Here is a 19573-nt window from a genome sequence, read left to right as displayed (position 1 = left end):
GCAGGATTTGAGTCCCTGGCGGCGTAGTGTGTTACTGATGGTAGGCTTTGTTACTTTGGTCCCAGCTCTCTGCAGGTCATTCACTAGGTCCCCCCGTGTGGTTCTGGGATTTTTGCTCACCGTTCTTGTGATCATTTTGACCCCACGGGGTGAGATCTTGCGTGGAGCCCCAGATCGAGGGAGATTATCAGTGGTCTTGTATGTCTTCCATTTCCTAATAATTGCTCCCACAGTTGATTTCTTCAAACCAAGCTGCTTACCTATTGCAGATTCAGTCTTCCCAGCCTGGTGCAGGTCTACAATTTTGTTTCTGGTGTCCTTTGACAGCTCTTTGGTCTTGGCCATAGTGGAGTTTGGAGTGTGACTGTTTGAGGTTGTGGACAGGTGTCTTTTATACTGATAACAAGTTCAAACAGGTGCCAGTAATACAGGTAACGAGTGGATGACAGAGGAGCCTCTTAAAGAAGTTGTTACAGGTCTGTGAGAGCCAGAAATCTTGCTTGTTTGTAGGTGACCAAATACTTATTTTCCACCATAATTTGCAAATAAATTCATAAAAAATCCTACGATGTGATTTTCTGGATTTTTTTTCCTCAATTTGTCTGTCATAGTTGACGTGTACCTATGATGAAAATTACAGGCATCTCTCATCTTTTTAAGTGGGAGAACTTGCACAATTGGTGGCTGACTAAATACTTTTTTTCCCCACTGTATATATATATATATATATATATATATATATATATATATATATATATATATATATATATATATTTATGGCATATTTAACCCATTTTCTTAGGCACTAAACTACTTCCATACTGTATATTTCCACAATATATTTTTTTACTGGTACCGGGCTACCTTCAGACGAGTCTTGTGAGGCTTGTGGGTACCCTAGAGCAAACTGACATGTATGTGTTTGTGAGTCTCACCTTTCCATAGAGGGGCCATAATACTTTAGTTTGTAGGCCAAACCGTTCGGACACTACTGATGATTTCATGAGAAGACCGATTTTCGGGATGTCTCATGGTCTGACAAACACCCTGACAAACACTGCTGCAGCTCTGCCGCCTTTCACCACAGATGCGGATGGCCGACCTCAGCGGATGCAGTGTATTAAGATGCAGCACATGCAAAAAAACATATCTGTAGCTTAATCAGACTAATTTTTATGGGGATTTTTTTATCATGCTAATTCGAATTCCACAGAGGCGCGAACATTGAATCTAGGGAGTTTAATTTCATATAAGGAGCTAGGGTATTCTCCGTAATGGGACAGTTTATACATGCATTGAAACTAAGGCACTGCATCGCAGTGCTAGCTGTGCCACTAGAGATCCTGGTTCGAATCCAGGCTCTGTCGTAGCCGGTCGCGACCGGGCGACCCATGGGGCGGCGCACAATTGGCCCAGCGTCGTCAAGGGTAGGGAAGGGAATGGCCGGCAGGGATGTAGCTCAGTTGGTAGAGCATGGCGTTTGCAACGCCAGGATTGTGGGTTCGATTCCCACGGGGGGGCCAGTATGAAAAAATATATATAAAATAATCATGTATGCACTAACTGTAAGTCGCTCTGGATAAAAGCGTCTGCTAAATGACTAAAATGTAAATGTAAAAAAAAATTTTTGAAACTGGACCTCCGAAATATCCCTGCTACCATGAGTCCAGGGAGATATCTGGGTGGAGATACGTTCAAGACACGCACCTGATGCGCATGCACCCGCTTACATATTTTGAGAATATTCTAACTCCGGAAAGGGTGTCAACTTGCTGACAAATCTATGCCTTTATACTCAGGCATGAACGAATCCACATGTTTGTCACAGATTGTTTTCAGAAATGTATCATATCTGTAGATCATTTATGTATCCATATTTCTCAAATAATTCATTATTTCAATAGATATCATTGCATGATTTGTGAATCATATATATTTTAATGTTTCATCCTCGTATGTCTCTGCTATTTCTGTTTCAGAAATGCAGCATAGCAAAACCACAGCTCCAATCACACGTTTTCTGGAATGATGCAAACGCAGGCCAATCTTTGCGAAAATAATCATTTATTTAACAGAAAATAAAAGTTGCACACCCTCAATACCCCTGCCTGCCCTGTCTGTTATTATGGACGATGCGATGGGTGCAGATTGGGTCGTTAGCGGCAGTCCCTTGGTAGTCCAGACCCAACGTGGTGGTAGAGTGTTGGTCTGTGTCCACTCCAAACTGTCAATGGATATATCTAAATTGTGTCGATATTGCAAGAAAATATTACTATTTCACACAACCGTACCACAAGGTATCTACTCTACCTGTTTCATTCATGACGAGAAAACTAACTGGAACTAGCTAGCTTAAAAAAAAATCCCTGAAGGGAAGGCAATTTTATTAGCTTTTACCCCCAAATATTTTTTTTATATATAGAAAGGTTATGAAAACAGAGGGAAAATTACACTTTTTATGTTTCTCTATTATACTTATTGCCTTGGGAAGAGTCCAACCAAAACAAAACTAATCTCTATGGAAAAACGTGCAGTCAATGTAAAATGTGCGGCATGTCAACTTGCTGGCTAAACACAGAACACAAAAATCGTATTGACTACCCACCCTCGAAAGACAATCAGCCACCATGTTGTCCTTACCACAGACACGTTGAATTTCAAAGGGAAACTCCTGCAATATCAGACTCCAGCGAAGGAACCGGCAATTTGTGGAACTACAGCTTTGTCAGCAACTACAGCTGTGAATCTTTCTGGGTAAGTCTCTAAGAGCTGTGCACTCCTGGATTATACAATATTTGCACATTATTCTTAAAAAATTATTCAAGCTCTGTCAAGTTGGTTGTTGATCATTGCTAGACAGCCATTTTCAAGTCTTGCCATAGATTTTCAAGCCGATTTAAGTCAAAACTGTAACTAGGTCACTCAGGAACATTCAATGTCGTCTTGGTAAGCAAATCTAGTGTATATTTGGGCTTGTGGTGTAGGTCATTGTCCTGCTGAAGGTGAATTCATCTCCCAGTGTCTGGTGGAAAGCAAACTGAACCAGGTTTTCCTCTAGGATTTTGCATGTGCCTAGTTCCATTCTGTTTCTTTTTTATCCTGAAAAACTCCCCAGTCCTTAACGATTACAAGTATACTCATAACATGATGCAGTCACCAGTATGCTGGAAAATATGGAGTGTTACTCAGTAATGTAATTGGATTTGCCCCAAACATAACACTTTGTATTCAGGACAAAAAGTGAATTGCTTTGCCACATTTTCTGCAGTATTACTTTAGTGCCGTGCAAACAGGATGCATGTTTTTAAATATTTGTATTATGTACAGGCTTCCTGCTTTTCACTGTCAATTCGTTTTTAATTTATTTTATTTTTTATTTTATTATTATTAAAAAATATATTATAACCCATCCTTTTCAGAGGACAAATATATATAATATATATATATATATATATATATATATATATATATATATATATATATATATATACAGTATATATACATATATATTATTTATTTTTTTACAGCTTTTCTGCTACATATACATACAGTTGAAGTCGGAAGTTTACATACACTTAGGTTGGAGTCATTACAACTCATTTTTCAACCACTCCACAAATTTCTTGTTAACAAACTATTGTTTTGGCAAGTCAGTTAGGAAATCTACTTTGTACATGACACAAGTAATTGTTCCAACAATTGTTTACAGACAGATTATTTCACTTATAATTCACTGTATCACAATTCCAGTGGGTCAGAAGTTTACATACACTAAGTTGACTGTGCCTTTAAACAGCTTGGAAAACTCCAGAAAATGATGTCATGGCTTTAGAAGCTTCTGATAGGCTAATTGACATCATTTGAGTCAATTGGAGGTGTTCCTGTGGATGTATTTCAAGGCCTACCTTCAAACTCAGTGCCTCTTTGCTTGACATCATGGGAAAATCTAAAGAAATCAGCCAAGACCTCAGAAAAATATTTGTTGACCTCCAAAAGTCTGGTTCAACCTTGGGAGCAATTTTCAAACGCCTGAAGGTACCACATTCATCTATACAAACAATAGTATGCAGTATAAACACCATGGGACCACGCAGCCGTCATACCGCTCAGGAAGGAGACGTGTTCTGTCTCCTAGAGATGAACATACTTTGATGAGAAAAGTGCAAATAAATCCCAGAACAACAGCAAAGGACCTTGTGAAGATGCTGGAGGAAACAGGTACAAAAGTATCTATATCCACAGTAAAACGAGTCCTATATCAACATAACCTGAAAGGCCGCTCAGCAAGGAAGAAGCCACTCTTCCAAAACCGCCATAAAAAAGCCAGACTACAGTTTGCAACTGCACATGAGGACAAAGATCGCACTTTTTGGAGAAATGTCCTCTGGTCTGATGAAACAAAAATAGAACTGTTTGGCCATAATGACCATTGTTATGTTTGGAGGAAAAAGGGGGTTGCTTGCAAGCCGAAGAACACCATCCCAACCGTGAAGCACGGGGGAGGCAGCATCATGCTGTGTGGGTGCTTTGCTGCAGGAGGGACTGGTGCACTTCACAGAATAGATGGCATCATGAGGAAGGAAAATTATGTGGATATATTGAAGCAACATCTCAAGACATCAGTCAGGAAGTTAAAGCTTGGTTGCAAATGGGTCTTCCAAATGGACAATGACCCCAAGCATACTTCCAAAGTTGTGTCAAAATGGCATAAGGACAACAAAGTCAAGGTATTGGAGTGGCCATCACAAAGCCCTGACCTCAATCCTATAGCAAATTTGTGGGCAGAACTGAAAAAGCGTGTGCGATCAAGGAGGCCTACAAACCTGACTCAGTTACACCAGCTCTGTCAGGAGGAATGGGCCAAAATTCACCCAACTTATTGTGGGAAGCTTGTGGAAGGCTACCCAAAACGTTTGACCCAAGTTAAACAATTTAAAGGCAATGCTACCAAATACTGATTGAGTGTATGTAAACTTCTGACCCACTGGGAATGTGATAAAATAAATAAAAGCTGAAATAAATCATTCTCTCTACTATTATTCTGACATTTCACATTCTTAAAATAAAGTGGTGATCCTAACTGACCTAAAACAGGGAATTTTTACTAGGATTAAATATTAGGAATTGTGAAAAACTGAGTTTAAATGTATTTGGCTAAGGTGTATGTAAACTTCCGACTTCAACTGTACATGGTACTTTTATATAAAGCAGTCACATAACAATAATACATGACCAAAGATAAACTCTTTAATCCCACCCCTCAGCCACTCTCAGCCCATCCCACCTATCACCATAGACCACCCTCGTTTGGTTTCCATGTGCCATTTATTTTTAAATTGTGCTGTGATGTTTTAGATAAATGTTGAACCTTTCAAATCGTATAGTATCCACAGATTGAGAGCAAAAGATGAAAACCTTTCCTACAAGTATTATTATATTATTTATTGACTGACCAAACACTGCTATTTGTTAAGGTTAATTTTAAGTGAATGTTGTGATTTGTTAACCATTCCTGGACCTGTGACCAGAAACAAGCTACAGTGAGGGAAAAAGGTATTTGATCCCCTGCTGATTTTGTACGTTTGCCCACTGACAAAGAAATGATCAGTCTATAATTTTAATGGTAGGTTTATTTGAACAGTGAGAGACAGAATACCAACAAAAAAATCCAGAAAAACGCATGTCAAAAATGATATAAATTGATTTGCATTTTAATGAGGGAAATAAGTATTTGACCCCTCTGCAAAACATGACTTAGTACTTGGTGGCAAAACCCTTGTTGGCAATCACAGAGGTCAGACGTTTCTTGTAGTTGGCCACCAGGTTTGCCCACATCTCAGGAGGGATTTTGTCCCACTCCTCTTTGCAGATCTTCTCCAAGTCATTCTCCAAGTCAGTTTCGAGGCTGACGTTTGGCAACTCGAACCTTCAGCTCCCTCCACAGATTTTCTATGGGATTAAGGTCTGGAGACTGGCTAGGCCACTCCAGGACCTTAATGTGCTTCTTCTTGAGCCACTCCTTTGTTGCCTTGGCCGTGTGTTTTTGGTCATTGTCATGCTGGAATACCCATCCACGAACCATTTTCAATGCCCTGGCTGAGGGAAGGAGGTTCTCACCCAAGATTTGACGGTACATGGCCCCGTCCATCGTCCCTTTACAGCGGTGAATTTGTCCTGTCCCCTTAGCAGAAAAACACCCCCAAAGCATAATGTTTCCACCTCCATGTTTGATGGTGGGGATGGTGTTCTTGGGGTCATAGGCAGCATTCCTCCTCCTCCAAACACGGCGAGTTGAGTTGATGCCAAAGAGCTCCATTTTGGTCTCATCTGACCACAACACTTTCACCCAGTTCTCCTCTGAATCATTCAGATGTTCATTGGCTTTCTTGAGCAGGGGGACCTTGCGGGCGCTGCAGGATTTCAGTCCTTCACGGCGTAGTTTGTTACCAATTGTATTCTTGGTGACTATGGTCCCAGCTGCCTTGAGATCATTGACAAGATCCTCCCATGTAGTTCTGGGCTGATTCCTCACCGTTCTCATGATCATTGCAACTCCACGAGGTGAGATCTTGCATGGAGCCCTAGGCCGAGGGAGATTGACAGTTATTTTGTGTTTCTTCCATTTGCGAAAAATCGCACCAACTGTTGTCACCTTCTCACCAAGCTGCTTGGCGATGGTCTTGTAGCCCATTCCAGCCTTGTGTAGGTCTACAATCTTGTCCCTAACATCCTTGGAAAGCTCTTTGGTCTTGGCCATGGTGGAGAGTTTGGAATCTGATTCATTGATTGCTTCTGTGGACAGCTGTCTTTTATAAAGGTAACAAGCTGAGATTAGGAGCACTCCCTTTAAGAGTGTGCTCCTAATCTCAGCTCGTTACCTGTGTAAAAGACACATGGGAGCCAGAAATCTTTCTGATTGAGAGGGGGTCAAATACTTCCCTCATTAAAATGCAAATCAATTTATAACATTTTTGACATGCGTTTTTCTGGATTGTTTTGTTGTTATTCTGTCTCTCACTGTTCAAATAAACCTACCATTAAAATTATAGACTGATCATTTCTTTGTCAGTGGGCAAACGTACAAAATCAGTAGGGGATCAAATACTTTTTTCCCTCACTGTATATAGGGGCAATACCAGAATAAATGATCTAGTGATTCTGTCTCTTCGTAGCAAAATCTACAGATGTGAGATTGTTGTATGCCCCATATATATAGCGTTCTGTTGGTGGCAAGAATTGTATATAATAATTTAAATTGAAAAACTCAAAGTGTTGAATTAAGTGTTGTTTTTTGGACCAGTTCATAAACCATGTGTCATGGAATCGGTACATCGAAAGTCTCTTCCCCTTTATTTTGCAACCTGTATGGTGCAGCTGTTAACATTTTTGTCCTCAAATGAAACTGGTATATTTTTCTATTTATGTCAATTTCTTTCAGCCAATTTGTATCTTTAATATATGGCAGGCAAACAAGTTCCCTACCTTTTCCACTTGCCTCCTCCATTTTTGTGGTAATGCTGCAATCAGTTGTTTGTAAGTTTGCATTGAGCAGACATTCCCATATATTTTCGATAGCTGCATATGTGACATAACTTCACCGTTACTATTCATTATATCATTAATAAATATAATACCAATACAAAATAAAAAATACATATGAATGTTTTTTTATTAATCAGTATATTTGAGTTTAACCATAACATTTGTTGTAATATTTGTTCTATCTTTTCTGGAGGATAAAACTGAAATTGTAACCAGCTTTGTATGGCTTGTTTAAGAAAAGGCGATACTTTAAACAAAATTTCATTTTCAATTAGTCGGAAATGAGAAGTTATAATCTGTATAAATGCAAAAAGGCCATTTTTGAACAAAGGATGAGCCTTTCTTAATAATCTACTGGAGAACCATTTTGGGTTTAAGTATAACTTGTATGAGTGAAGCGTTTAGTGAGAGGTTTAAAGCTTTAATATTTAATAATTGTAGCACCCCAAACTCATATTCAGTATATACATAGGCACGTTTAATTTGTCTGGCTTAGCATTCCACATAAAATGAAATATCTTTTGCTCATATGATTTAAAAAATTTGTCTTCTGGAGTAGGCAGTGCCATTAGTAAGTAAGTAAACTGTGATAGGACCAAAGAGTTAATCAATGTGATTTTTTCTTAAATAGACAAGTATTTACCTCTCCATGGTTGCAGAATCCTATCTATTTTTGCAAACTTTCTATTGAAATTGTTTGTGGTAAGTTCATTTATATTTTTTAAGTTGTGAATACCAAGTATGTCTACTTCACCATCCGCCCATTTTATTGGTAAACTACAAGGTAGTGTAAACACTATCTTTTAACGATCAAGTACGTAATATGGTACACTTGTCATAATTAGGTTTTAGTCCAGAGAGGCTAGAAAAGTGATCAAGATCTTCAATGAGACTGTGCAGGGATCCAGATTGCGCACTTAAGAAAAAACTTGAATCATCAGCATACATTGACACTTTTGTTTTTATCCCCTGGATTGTTAACCCCTTGATGTTCTTGTTGGATCTAATTTTAATAGCTAGCATTTCAATTGCCATAATAAATAGATATGGAGACAACAGACAGCCTTGTTTTACTCAATACTTTCTGAGAAGTAACCATTATTTACTATTTTACATCGGGGGTTGCTGTACATAACTTTAACCCATTGTATAAGAGATTCACTGAAATTAAATCAATCCAGGTATTTATATATAAATTCTAGTCGTACTTTATTAACCGCCTTTTCAAAATCTGCTATGAAGACCAGGCCTGGTATCTTTGATGTTTCATAATGTTCAATTGTTTCAAGTAATTGTCGTATTTTATCTCTAATATATCGTCCATGTAAAAAACCTGTCTGATCAGGATGAACAAATTCTGGTAAAACCTTTTTTATTCTGTGCTATGCATTTCGTCAGGATTTTCACATCACAACAACATTGAAGTGTAAGAGGCCTCCAGTTTTTTAAATGGACTGGATCTTTATACTTACCACCTGGGTCCTGTTTTAGTAGTAATGCAATCAGACCTTCTTGTTGAGTACCTGAAAGTCTACCATTTTATAGGAGTAATTAAAACATGGTAATAATGGATCTTTGAGTACATCAAAAAAAGGTCTGATATACCTCTACTGGTATACCATCAAGCCCTGGTGTTTTTCCAGACTGAAAATATTTAATTGCCTCAAAAAGTTCCTCTTCTGTAAGTTGGCCTTCACACAGGTCTTTCTGTAAATGTGTTAATTTTACATTATTATTAGGAAGGAAATCCTTACTGTCAATTAGGTTATAATTGTGGAGTAACTACAATGTTGTTGATCCATCCTCATTTTTCTCCTATCACAGCCATTAAACTCTGTAACTGTTTTACAGTCAATATTGGCTTCATAGTGAAATCCCTGAGCGGTTGCCTTCCTCTCTGGCAACTGAATTAGGAAGGATGCCTGTATCTTTGTAGTGACTGGGTTTAATGATACACCATCCAAAGTGTAATTAAACACTATTATTGCACACAGAGTGAGTCCATGCAACTTATTATGTGACTTGTTAAGCACATTTTTACTCCTGAACTTATTTAGGCTTGCCATAACAAAGGGGTTGAATACTTACTGACTAAAAACATTTCAGCTTTTCATTTTTTATTAATTTGTAAGAATGTCTAAAAACATATTTCTACTTTGACATTATGGGGTTTTGTGTGTAGGCCAGTGACACAAAATCTCAATTTAATCAATTTTAAATTCAGGCTGTAACACAACAAAATGTGGAAAAAGTCAAGGGATGTGAAAACTTTCTGAAGGCACTGTAACATTGAAGTGCTGAAAGCCATGTTCAAAGCAAGCACTTCTTTCTCGATGGTGGAGTAGTGCTTTTTGCTAGGAGGCTAACTTCTTTGAAAAGTACCCCACAGTGTGCTCAATATCGCTGTCGTCTTGCTGTAGGAGCACCTGCGACTTAATGGGCTGGAGGGCTCCCACAAGAAGAAACTGCTTTTTCTCGCTCTCATTTTTATTTTTTAAGTTAGCTCGTAAACCTGAAGGATAGCAGCTTTAACAGAGTCATAATCTGAACTCTGCTCAAGAGATAAAGTGGCGTACACTTTCTGAGCTTTTCCCACAAGACTACTTTGTAGGAGCATGACCAGATATCGTGCGGCCACTTTAGGGACGTGGCAGTCCGCTCAAACAGAGTAAAATATACGTACACCTCCTTTTTGTTAAAAGGCGGGACAAGCCGGCTGTTCCGACCAAGATCAAACTCTGCTGAGGGGGGAGGACAGCCTGTCTCGATTCGGAGTACTTCCAGATTACCTCTTTAAATTGGATGGCATGCACACGTTCTTCATCTTCTCCGTACGTTCTAGCTGCACATAATTTTTCCTTTTCTATTTGCACTAATTATTATTTTTTATTTTTTTACATTTTAGTAATTTAGCAGACGCTCTTAACCAGAGCGACTTACAGTTAGTGAGTGCATACATTATATATATATTTTTTTTCCATACTGGCCCCCCGTGGGAATCGAACCCACAACCCTGGCGTTGCAAACGCCATGCTCTACCAACATCCCTGCCTGCCATTCCCTCCCCTACCCTACCCTGGACGACGCTGGGCCAATTGTGCACCGCCTCATGGGTCTCCCGGTCGCGGCCGGCTACGACAGAGCCTGGATTCGAACCAGGATCTCTAGTGGCACAGCTAGCACTGCGATGCAGTGCCTTAGACCACTGCGCCACTCGGGTTCTCTTTTCTTGTCCTCAACCCCTAACTTCTGTTTCTCCAATTTTGCCTGTAGTTCTACTCCCGCAGCTGCACATCTACGGGCTTCTCTCTACTCCCCGTAGGATCCTTTTCATCAACATCATCATCATCATCATCATCATCATCATCATCACCCTCTCTCTCCGGGAGGATTTCCTTCTCCACCAAAGCAGCATCAAGTAACTCTTTGACTACTGCTTTTGAATCGGCAGAGGTCATACTTATGTCATACTGCTTTGCAATGTTGAGCAGATTCACCTTCGTACACTTATCTAGTATCTCCCAAGTAGGGTTTTCTACAAATGCTCCCAAATCAAAGTCCATGTTTTGTTCCCTATGTGCTTATGAAACTTTCACTAATCCTATAACCCCAATGTTGGTTGGTAGCGACAGAAACTCTACAACAATAGTATTGTTTGAACACTCAAATATTTTGGCACAGTAGAGCTTCAGAGTAGGTGATTAGAGCGAACATGGGGGTGTCTACTGGTTGCTGGCCAAGTAAATAGAGTAGGGTCTTAAAAGACACCAACCATGGACACCCACTGGATTTGCATGAGAACAGACAAATAAAATAAAAAACACACCAACTTAGGAAAGGGAGGAGTAGGGGAGGATGAAGGCTTTGTTCGGCTGGGTGGAAGAGATAACATGACATGTAGCTCTTCCAACGTCTCCTCCCCACCTGATGGACTGGGCTAGCAGGTCTTAAATACCAGCTGGGCAGTTCAATACAGTTGAAACAGATACTGACTAACGTGGTGACTCCAATCAGTGCACCCCACAACGTGTTAAGGTACTAGGTACACATGCTAAAATGGAGAGAAAAACCAAGCCTGTAACAATGTGCGTGGCCATAGAGCTGTATTTTCATGTCATCTGACATTAGCACCGGTTCCAATCTAAGTGCCAATGCCTTTTAGAAAACTCCAGGTGTTTACATTTGTTGGATGACATGAAAATAGAGTGGTGAGTTTGGTGTCGAAATAAGGCTGCATAAACAAAAAAGAACCCCATACCTACTGTAAAATATGGTGGTGTACCTTTGATGTTATGGAACTATTTTGATTCCAGTTGTCCTGGGACCCTTGTTAAGGTCAATGGCATCATTAACTTTAGCCAGTACCAGAACATTTTAGCCAAAAACCTGGTTGCCTCTGCCAGGAGGCTGAAACTTGGCAGCAAGTGGATTTACCAGGGAGACAATAACCCCAAGCACACATCATAATCCACAAAGAAATTGTTAATTGACCTCAAATTCAACATTTTCCAATGGTCAGTCTCTGAACTAGAACCCCATTGAAAACCTGTGGTTTGAATTGAAGAGGGCAGTCCATAAGCGCAGATGAAGGATATTAAGGATCTGGAAGGATTCTGTATGGAGGAATGGTCCCAATGTGTTCTCCAATCTCACAAAACATTTTAGAAAAAGGCTCAGTGCTATTATCCTCGCAAGGTGAGGTATTGAAAGGTACTGAAAACAGGGGTGCCAATCATTTTGACCACTATCATTTTGAGAAAAAATATATGACTTGTTAAACAAAATCTATTTCTCTGAGCAATTGTATTAGTATAAAATACAATAATTTTCCCATTATCTTGAGCATACAAATATTATTTATTTTATACATTATTTTTTGCTCATCTTTATCAAGGGTGTAATTTAATCAATTACAATAATAATTACAATCATTTTGGACCCCACTGTACAGTCATGTACTGTCAGTCAGGTGTTTGTGAAAGAGAGTGCGAGTTTATGTAGGCCTATTGATTGGTGCATTGCCTGCTCTGAAACAAGTACAAAATTGTGATATCACCGTCAAATAAAGTCCAACCGACTTGCTTTTTTCAAATTAATAGAACATTCTCAGCTGGATGTTTTTATGATGTTCCTCCTCGTGATTCTTGGGAGGTGTTTTGAAAGGCATTTAGGAATCAGGAACTCACTGAAATGTATGGTCAAGACATATTTTGAAGGGCCTGAAAAGCTGGTTGTTGTTTTAATCAATCAATCCTGACATGTATAAAATGGTAATCGTCAAGTCCTTGTAGATGACACTGGTGGAAAGAGGAATCAAACGGAGCCATCTTTATTCATGAGACCTTGATTGTGTCTTTTACAAATACCTGAGTTTTACATTATATGAGGAAAATAATTATTATACTGAGGTCCAAACCAAATAATACAGATGCAGGAGACTTGAGTTGTCCACTGTCCATTTTATGATGAGTCTGTCCTTTTCATATTAACTGGGAACTAACTCAATCTCAAAAGAGACCGTAGCTGGGATGTAGCCTATAGTTGTTGCCAGATGGTATTTCAAAATAGAGTCCTCATGCGTGACAAAAGATCAACCAAAGACCAGCTCTGGTCGACTAAATGAAGGCAGAGCCAAACAAAAAGCCAAGCTTAGGAGGAAAGCAACCACCAGGGTCATGGGGAAAGAGAGGAAAGAGAGAAAAAGAAGAGCGAGATGAGTGTCTACAGGTACAAAGAGAAGGAAGTGTTGAGAGAGGGCTTGTGGGTACGTACCAGGGAAAGCAGGGGTGGTCTGTCCGAGGGGGGTAAAGGGGGTTTGCTGCATAGCCAACTGGTGGAGCTTGGTCAACTGCTGAGGGGGGTAGGAGCGACAGTAGAACTAAGAGGTTATTGTAATAACACAAGGTCACACCGACAAGAAATCAAGAACTTAAAACTAGAACAGTGAGGAGAAACAGTGAGGAGAGGAAGCATGGCACATGGTGGTGGGAGACGAGAGAGCAAAAGAGAGACAGACAGAGAGACAGAGAGAATGAGAGACACAGAGAGAGAGAGTGAGAGAGAACTTGAGAAGGACTTAGCCCAATATGGTTGAGATGGGGTGTTATATTTGCTGCTGTATCCAGTTTGTAATAGCAGATGGATTGCGTAATCAGCAGAGATGCAGCTTTTTCACAGGGAAGATCAACACAGACAACTTGTTGCATTATAATATTTTCCATTGATTGGTAATGAAGACATCAACTAACTTCTTAACATTCTAATTTAATGCATCTATCTGTGATGCAATGTCTGTGTGAACACTTCAATCTGGTTGGTTTTCTGGTTAAAGGTCCAGTAATTTGAGTTGCTTTGCAACATTTATCATAATGTCTATGATATGAATATAATTGAAAGGTCATAATCTGTAAAAATGTTTGACTTGCCTACCCCTCCCTATTTGTTGAAAAGTATATTTCCCAAAAACTAGTCGATTCTGTATTCACATCATGTACCAAGGATCACGTTGCTTTTCGGTAGTGTAGCCAGACGAAGCTAGCCTGTCAAAAATGGCTGACTCACGTACCCAGACGAAGCTAGCCTGTCAAAAATTGCTGACTCACGTCCGAAATTGTCTGATTAAATAAATATAGCCCTGAGACACAGCTGTAGTCTCCATTATTATGTCGCCTAGAGTTGGAGTCTACAACTGTCAAGGCTAAAATACAGTGAATACTGCAATTGCAATCACAAACCTTATGAGCTAGACTTAAGGTTATGCAATTAGACAAGCTAAGGAAAGAAAACGTCTACATTTGTTGTATAGTTTTAATGTTTTATTTAAGATTAGCCATGACTGGTTTGGGGCTGAAACTGTCTGTTTCAATTTAGAACACAGAACGACGTGATCTTACAGGCATTGGCCAGTAACTTAAATCTGTGTGAGATCGTAGTTTGTCATTTCACAAAATGTGACTTATTGGACCTGGAAAGGGATAGTTATTTCTTTTTTTTTCTTTTTTTTTTTACTGTTGTTTCATCCAAAACTCCTTAATTCAAAACTGTATTCAGGTCACTTTGGTGCATAACGATGGTGCATAACCATGATGGAACAATATGCTCATCTTACAAAGTGGATGACACATCAGTCTGAAATTCACAAATCCTGTTTTTCTTCTTTACAATTTATCATCTAGTAACATACAGTATAAATCCTGATTGACCACTCAAACAATTTCTTACAGTAAGCCAGAGATGGACAACCTTGCCAAGACCAACAAGACAACCTTCATGGGCCTGGCTGTCAGTCAAACAACACTTGGCCCATATGAAACTTAAAAGTTGACAATCTTCCCTCACTGTCTATCATTGCTATCAATAATGAGCGAGACGGATGCTTGTGAATGCTCTCACCCATTAAAGAGTAGCTTAAATGAGGGTGGGGAGGATGTCGAGGCCCTACTTGAGTGATTGTAATGTCAACCAATGGCTCCCCTGCCATCAATCACTGCCTTCTCCGAATTAAAAGACCTAACACGCGATAGCTCTCGAGATGCTCGAGACAGATTAAGTGAAATTATTAATGGAGACTGCAGTTGAAGTCGGAATGTTACATACACCTTAGCCAAATATATTTAAACTTTTTCACAATTCCTGACATTTAATCCTAGTAAAAATGCCCTGTCTTAGGTCAGTTAGGATCACCCGTTTATTTTAAGAATGTGAAATGTCAGAATAATAATAATTATAATAATAGTAGAGAGAACGATTTATTTCTGCTTTTATTTATTTCATCACATTCCCAATGGGTCAGAAGTTTACATACACTCAATTAGTATTTGGTAGCATTGCCTTTAAATTGTTTAACTTGGGTCAAACGTTTCGGGTAGCCTTCAACAGGTTTCCCACAATAAGTTGGGTGAATTTTGGCCCATTTCTCCTGACAGAGCTGGTGTACTTGAATCAGGTTTGTAGGCCTCCTTGCTCACACACGCTTTTTCAGTTCTGCCCACACATTTTCTATAGGATTGAGGTCAGGGCTTTGTGATGGCCACTCCAATACCTTGACTTTGTTGTCCTTAAGCCATTTTGCCACAACTTTGGAATTATGCTTGGGGTCATTGTCCATTTGGAAGACCCATTTGCAACCAAGTTTTAACTTCCTGACTAATGTCTTGAAATGCTTCAATATATCCACATAATTTTCCTTCCTCATGATGCCATCTATTTTGTGAAGTGTACCAGTCCCTCCTGCAGCAAAGCACCCCCACAGCATGATGCTGCCACCCCCATGCTTCACGGTTGGGATGGTGTTCTTCGGCCTGCAAGCCCCCCCTTTTTCCTCCAAACATAACAATGGTCATTATGGCCAAACAGTTCTATTTTTGTTTCATCAGACCAGAGGACATTTCTCCAAAAAGTGCGATCTTTGTCCCCATGTGCAGTTGCAAACCGTAGTCTGGCTTTTTTATGGCGGTTTTGGAGCAGTGGCTTCTTCCTTGCTGAGCGGCCTTTCAGGTTATGTTGATATAGGACTCATTTTACTGTGGATATAGATACTTTTGTACCTGTTTCCTCCAGCATCTTCACAAGGTCCTTTGCTGGTGTTCTGGGATTGATTTGAACTTTCCTCATCAAAGTATGTTCATCTCTAGGAGACTTCCTGAGCGGTATGACGTCTACAAATAGGTCTTGGCTGATTTCTTTTGATTTTCCCATGATGTCAAGCTTTGAAGGTAGGCCTTGAAATACATCCACAGGAACACGTTCAATTGACTCAAATCAGAAGCTTCTAAAGCCATGACATCATTTTCTGGAATTTTCCAAGCTGTTTAAAGGCACAGTCAACTTAGTGTATGTAAACTTCTGACCCACTGGAATTGTGATACAGTAAATTATAAGTGAAATAATTTGTCCGTAAACAATTGTTGGAAAAATTACTTGTGTCATGCACAAAGTAGATGTCCTAACCAACTTGCCAAAACTATAGTTTGTTAACAAGAAATTCGTGGAGTGGTTGAAAAACGGGTTTTAATGACTCCAACCTAAGTGTATGTAAACTTCCGACTTTTTTATTGTCCAGAAAAGATAGAACAAATATTACAACAAACATTAGGGTTAAACTCAAATATACTGATTAATAAATAAACATTCTTTATGAAAAAGAAAAAAAAAAGTATTATATTTATTATTGATATTATGAATAGAAATGGTGGAGTTATGTCACATATGCAGCTTTCGAAAATATATGTGAATGTCTGCTCAATCCAAACTTATTAGCAACTGATTGCAGCATTACCACAAAAATGGAGGCAAGTGGAAGAGGGAGAAGTTGGGGAACTTGTTTGTCTGCCATATATTAAAGATACAAATTGGCTGAAAAGAATTGGCTTAAATAGAAAAATATACCAGTTTCATTTGAGGACAGAAATGTTGACAGCTGCGCCATACAGGTTGCAAAATAAATGGGAAGAGATGTTCGATGTACCGATTCCATGGCACATGGTTTATGAACTGATACAAAAAACAACACTTAATTCAACACTTTTAGTTTTTCAATTTAAATTATTATACAAAATTCTTGCCACCAACAGAATACTATGTATATGGGACATACAACAATGTCAGCTCTGTAGATTTTGCTGCGAAGATACAGAATCACTAGATCATTTATTCTGGCCCCTATGTAGCTTGTTTCTGGTTCAAATGAACCTTACAAATAGCAGTGTTGGGCGATTTGGAAAGCCATAGTCAGTCAATAAATAATATAATAGTACTTGCAAGAAAGGTTTTCATCTTTATCTCACAATCTGTGGATACTATGCAAGTAGAAAGGTTAAAAATGTATGTAAAACCTCACAGCACAATTGAAAAATATATGTCACATGGAAACCAAACGAGGGTGGTCTATGGTGATAGGTGGAATGGGCGGAGAATGGCTGAGGGGTGGGATTAAATAGCTTATGTTTGGTAAGGTATTATTTGTATGTGATTGCTGTATATAAAAGTAACATGTACAGTGGGGAGAACAAGTATTTGATACACTGCCGATTTTGCAGGTTTTCCTACTAACAAAGCATGTAGAGGTCTGTAATTTTTATCATAGGTACACTTCAACTGTGAGAGACGGAATCTAAAACAAAATCCAGAAATTCACATTGTATGGTTTTTAAGTAATTAATTTGCATTTTATTGCATGACATAAGTATTTGATCACCTACCAACCAGTAAGAATTCCGGCTCTCACAGACCTGTTAGTTTTCTTTAAGAAGCCCTCCTGTTCTCCACTCATTACCTGTATTAACTGCACCTGTTTGAACTCGTTACCTGTATAAAAGACACCTGTCCACACACTCAATCAAACAGACTCCAACCTCTCCACAATGGCCAAGACCAGAGAGCTGTGTAAGGACATCAGGGATAAAATTGTAGACCTGCACAAGGCTGGGATGGGCTACAGGACAATAGGCAAGCAGCTTGGTGAGAAGGCAACAACTGTTGGCACAATTATTAGAAAATGGAAGAAGTTCAAGATGACGGTCAATCACCCTCGGTCTGGGGCTCCATGCAAGATCTCACCTCGTGGGGCATCAATGATCATGAGGAAGCTGAGGGATCAGCCCAGAACTACACGGCAGGACCTGGTGAATGACCTGAAGAGAGCTGGGACCAGAGTCTCAAAGATAACCATTAGTAACACACTACGCCGTCATGGATTAAAATCCTGCAGCGCACGCAAGGTCCCCCTGCTCAAGCCAGCGCATGTCCAGGCCCGTCTGAAGTTTGCCAATGACCATCTGGATGATCCAGAGGAGGAATGGGAGAAGGTCATGTGGTCTGATGAGACAAAAATATAGCTTTTTGGTCTAAACTCCACTCGCCGTGTTTGGAGGAAGAAGAATGATGAGTACATCCCCAAGAACACCATCCCAACCGGGAAGCATGGAGGTGGAAACATCATTCTTTGGGGATGCTTTTCTGCAAAGGGGACAGGACGACTGCACCGTATTGAGGGGAGGATGGATGGGGCCATGTATCGCGAGATCTTGGCCAACAACCTCCTTCCCTCAGTAAGAGCATTGAAGATGGGTCGTGGCTGGGTCTTCCAGCATAACAACGACCCGAAACACACAGCCAGGGCAACTAAGGAGTGGCTCCGTAAGAAGCATCTCAAGGTCCTGGAGTGGCCTAGCCAGTCTCCAGACCTGAACCCAATAGAACATCTTTGGAGGGAGGTGAAAGTCCGTATTGCCCAGCGACAGCCCCGAAACCTGAAGGATCTGGAGAAGGTCTGTATGGAGGAGTGGGCCAAAATCCCTGCTGCAGTGTGTGCAAACCTGGTCAAGACCTACAGGAAACGTATGATCTCTGTAATTGCAAACAAAGGTTTCTGTACCAAATATTAAGTTCTGCTTTTGTGATCTATCAAATACTTATGTCATGCAATAAAATGCAAATTAATTAATTAAAAATCATACAATGTGATTTTCTGGATTTTTGTTTTAGATTCCGTCTCTCACAGTTGAAGTGTACCTATGATAAAAATGACAGACCTCTACATGCTTTGTAAGTAGGAAAACCTGCAAAATCGGCAGTGTATCAAATATTTGTTCTCCCCACTGTATGTAAAATGTATGTATATGTAGCAGAAAAGCTGTAAAAAAAAAAAAAAAAGAAGACGGGGAGGTGGTGGATGGGTTAATGGAGACTATGTATGGCCTTGTGGAATTTAGGAGGAGTCCACACCCAGACGACCAGTTCTATCACATTCTACTTAGTCCTAAGCACTGCAACAGAGCACGGCATCAGTCAAAAGCAATTTCCTGGGTGTGGAGACTGTTGGGTGTATGCGATTCTAAATCTGAAAAAATCACTCCAAACCAAGAACTTGTTCCTTAAGTGCCGTCATTTTAAAAATGGAACAGGCCAAGACCTGAGAAGTGAAGGTTTCAGAATGCTTTCACTGAAAACAATGTTGTATTAATATTACTGGTTAATATTAGTAGGTGTAAATCTAAGAAATGTGCAGACTTTTGACAGTAATAAGATTTGA

The 19573-nt window shown here is 39.6% G+C and overlaps 1 protein-coding gene across 10 annotated transcripts in view; it reads right to left on the bottom strand.

Moving 5' to 3' along the window:
* Positions 1–19573, bottom strand: part of LOC121550786 (poly(rC)-binding protein 3) — a 232578-nt gene that overhangs the window by 22163 nt on the left and 190842 nt on the right. For 6 of the 10 annotated variants that reach the window (XM_041863155.2, XM_041863162.2, XM_041863146.2 and 3 more), the window contains one exon: positions 13315–13420. In XM_041863155.2, the coding sequence (XP_041719089.1) occupies positions 13315–13420 (106 nt within the window). The remainder of the gene's footprint in view (positions 1–13314; positions 13421–19573) is intronic. The other 4 variants (XM_041863175.2, XM_041863196.2, XM_041863184.2 and 1 more) reach the window with 2 other exon arrangements.

Source organism: Coregonus clupeaformis, chromosome 4 (assembly GCF_020615455.1).
Source record: "Coregonus clupeaformis isolate EN_2021a chromosome 4, ASM2061545v1, whole genome shotgun sequence".
In the NCBI taxonomy this organism is placed as follows: Eukaryota; Metazoa; Chordata; class Actinopteri; order Salmoniformes; family Salmonidae; genus Coregonus; species Coregonus clupeaformis.
This window is presented reverse-complemented; position numbering and strand designations above follow the sequence as displayed.